General features: G+C 49.7%; 1 protein-coding gene across 1 annotated transcript; it reads right to left on the minus strand.

Annotated features, from left to right (window-relative positions):
- Nucleotides 1-534: 534 nt before the first annotated feature.
- On the minus strand, nt 535-2,007 carry LOC132366669 (transcriptional enhancer factor TEF-1-like). The gene is given in 1 exon segment (XM_059924270.1): nt 535-2,007. A coding segment is annotated over 1 exon segment (1,299 nt). The 5' UTR covers nt 1,866-2,007; the 3' UTR covers nt 535-566.
- Between the last annotated feature and the right edge of the window lie 448 nt (nt 2,008-2,455).

The following is a 2,455-nucleotide window of genomic DNA, read 5'->3' on the forward strand; positions in this document are numbered from 1 at the left end:
CATTTAAAAAATAATTTAGTGAATTATGTTCTTTCATAACTTCCACCCTAATTTGTTACAAAGTCTAAAGATTCTTAGTTTTGTGCACTAATTTACATCTATATCTAAAGATTAATTTTACTTGTATCTTAAAACAAGAATTTTATGTTAAAAAAAAAAACACTAAATACATTTGTATAAAGGCTGTAAATGTCCAATGGTAAATGCTCTGTCTTAATTTTTTTTTCTACCACAACGAGAAACAGGTCTCTGCAAACAGAGACTTGGGTTCTCAAGGTTCAACTTTCTGAGGAACTGTGGGCTGTGGATCTGAATAACACACAGAAACAACTCGATTTCTCTTTTTACAACGGTACCAGAACTTCACAGCTACAATGAGTATGAACACATGAAAAAATGACTTCACTCAAACAGGATTTAGAAAAGTTGGGGTGACCTCAGGGCCAGGGCAGCACCCTTGCGTGGTGAGGCTTACAGTCAGTCGTTCGATCATGGAGAGAGTGTGTGTGCGCGCACATATGTGTGTGTGTATATATACAGATATCTATATTTATAAATAACCATGGTTAGTCCTTTACAAGCCTGTAAATATGATGCTGTGCTCCATGTTCACTATTTGAAACTTCAAATACACAGGCCATGCACAGGAGAGTTTCTTGTGTATCCCTGTTTGTTACCACCAATAAAACTGTGAAGTTTTCCAAAACACTGTTCATCATATATTTCTCTGGTAAGTGTTTGAGCTTGTGAATGAAATTGATCATATATTCACACGCCGGGGACCGGTTTATTCAGTATACCAATCGGCCATTCTCAAACCTTGCATATTCCGTCTCTACTTTTTCTACTGCTTGCTTCCCAAAGGAGCAAACTTTGGTGGAACAGGTGACTGTCATATTCTCAGAACTCTCATACTGACTGGTCACGCCATAAAAAGCCCCGACATCATCTTGAATACTGCAGTTTAAATCAGCCCAGAATTTTATGAGGAAGAAGGCATTTTGAGGGCCTTTTCCAAACAATTCCTTTAAGCCAGCTTTCTTTTCAGGAAATTCGTCATAAATCTGACGAATGTCCACTGATTCGAGCAATGGGTCACTGTAATAATGGTTGGCATGCCCAGTGTGCACGAAGAGGTGTTTGTTGTACCAGTCTGGGTCTCGCCGCCGTTCGAGGAAAGCTGAGAACTCCACCAGGCGGAGTTTGGTTGTGCCAATGGAGCGGCCCTGCCAGGCCGGGACCGAGGGAGCTGGGGCTGACGCAGGTTCAAACCCTGGAATGGGGGCTGTGACCGCTGGCTGGATGGGGTAGGCCTGCTGCACGAAGGGCTTGACGTCTTGTGAGGATCCAGGCTGTCCTGTCTGTATCATTCCCGGCCAGAACCCCGGCGCCCCTGGGAAGGTGGGCCGTGGGAACCCTGGCAGCCCCAGCTGGCTGTGAATGGCAGTGGCTGATTCGATCTGGGCTGACGACATGGCGGCCACGTGCTGCAGGGCCTTATCCTTTGCAGTCTGATCCTTTAGCTTAGAATGAAAATCACAAGATTTCCTTCTCGCAAGAACCTGAATGTGACTAGACACCTTAACGGCAGCTTGAATTTCTCAAACTTTCTTTCTTGCTAAGACGTATATATGACTAGACACCTGTTTTCTGGTCCTCGTCTTCCCGGTCCTGAGTCTGATGTATCTGGCTATCAATTCATTCCTATCATACATCTTGCCTTCATCTGATAAGATGATTTTCCTCCTCCCACATGGTGGATAGATAGCCAAGGCTTCCTGAAAGCTCTGCTCGATGTCGGGGCTCCAGACCCCTTCTGCATCATTGTCAATGGGCTTACCTGCAGAGTCACTCATCCTTTCCATGTTTTCGGCAGGGCTCTCACTGCCGCTCCAGCTGCTCGGCTCAATTTTGGCGGTTGAATTTTCCAAGCCGAAGCCTGGAGCCTTTTCAAGTAAATAAACCGAAGGGAAGTTTTCCAGGGAGAGTCTCCTCCAGGGTTTGGTGGTTACTGCGACTCAGTCTTTCTTGGACACAATGTTTCTGCTGACTCCTGAAAATTTTCCACGTGAATGTGCAACGAAGCAGCGGCGGCGGCGGCAGCAACAGCAACAGTGCTGCCGCAGCGCCCGATATGAGTTCCAGGAAAACTTCGGCGTCGCTTCCCCCGCCTTCAGCTCGGAGCCCGGCTCCCGGTCCCCGGGCTGGGCCACCCTCCCCCGCCCCCAGCGCCGCTCCTGCCCCGGGGCCGGCTGGACGTGCTGGGCTGCTGCCCGCGGCTCCAGGCAAAGGTGGACGGGGTCGGGGGCCTTCACTGCATGGCCTGTCCCCGGACGCGGCCGCCCTGAGCCCGGGCCCCGCCGCGCGGACTGGGCCGCTGGGTGGAAGCGAGCCTGCAAAGTGCTTGGTGGGCGCCCGCGGCGGGCAGCGGGGCCGCGGCGGCAGCTGCAGAGGC

Source organism: Balaenoptera ricei, chromosome 5 (genome assembly GCF_028023285.1).
Source record: "Balaenoptera ricei isolate mBalRic1 chromosome 5, mBalRic1.hap2, whole genome shotgun sequence".
Taxonomy (NCBI): Eukaryota; Metazoa; Chordata; class Mammalia; order Artiodactyla; family Balaenopteridae; genus Balaenoptera; species Balaenoptera ricei.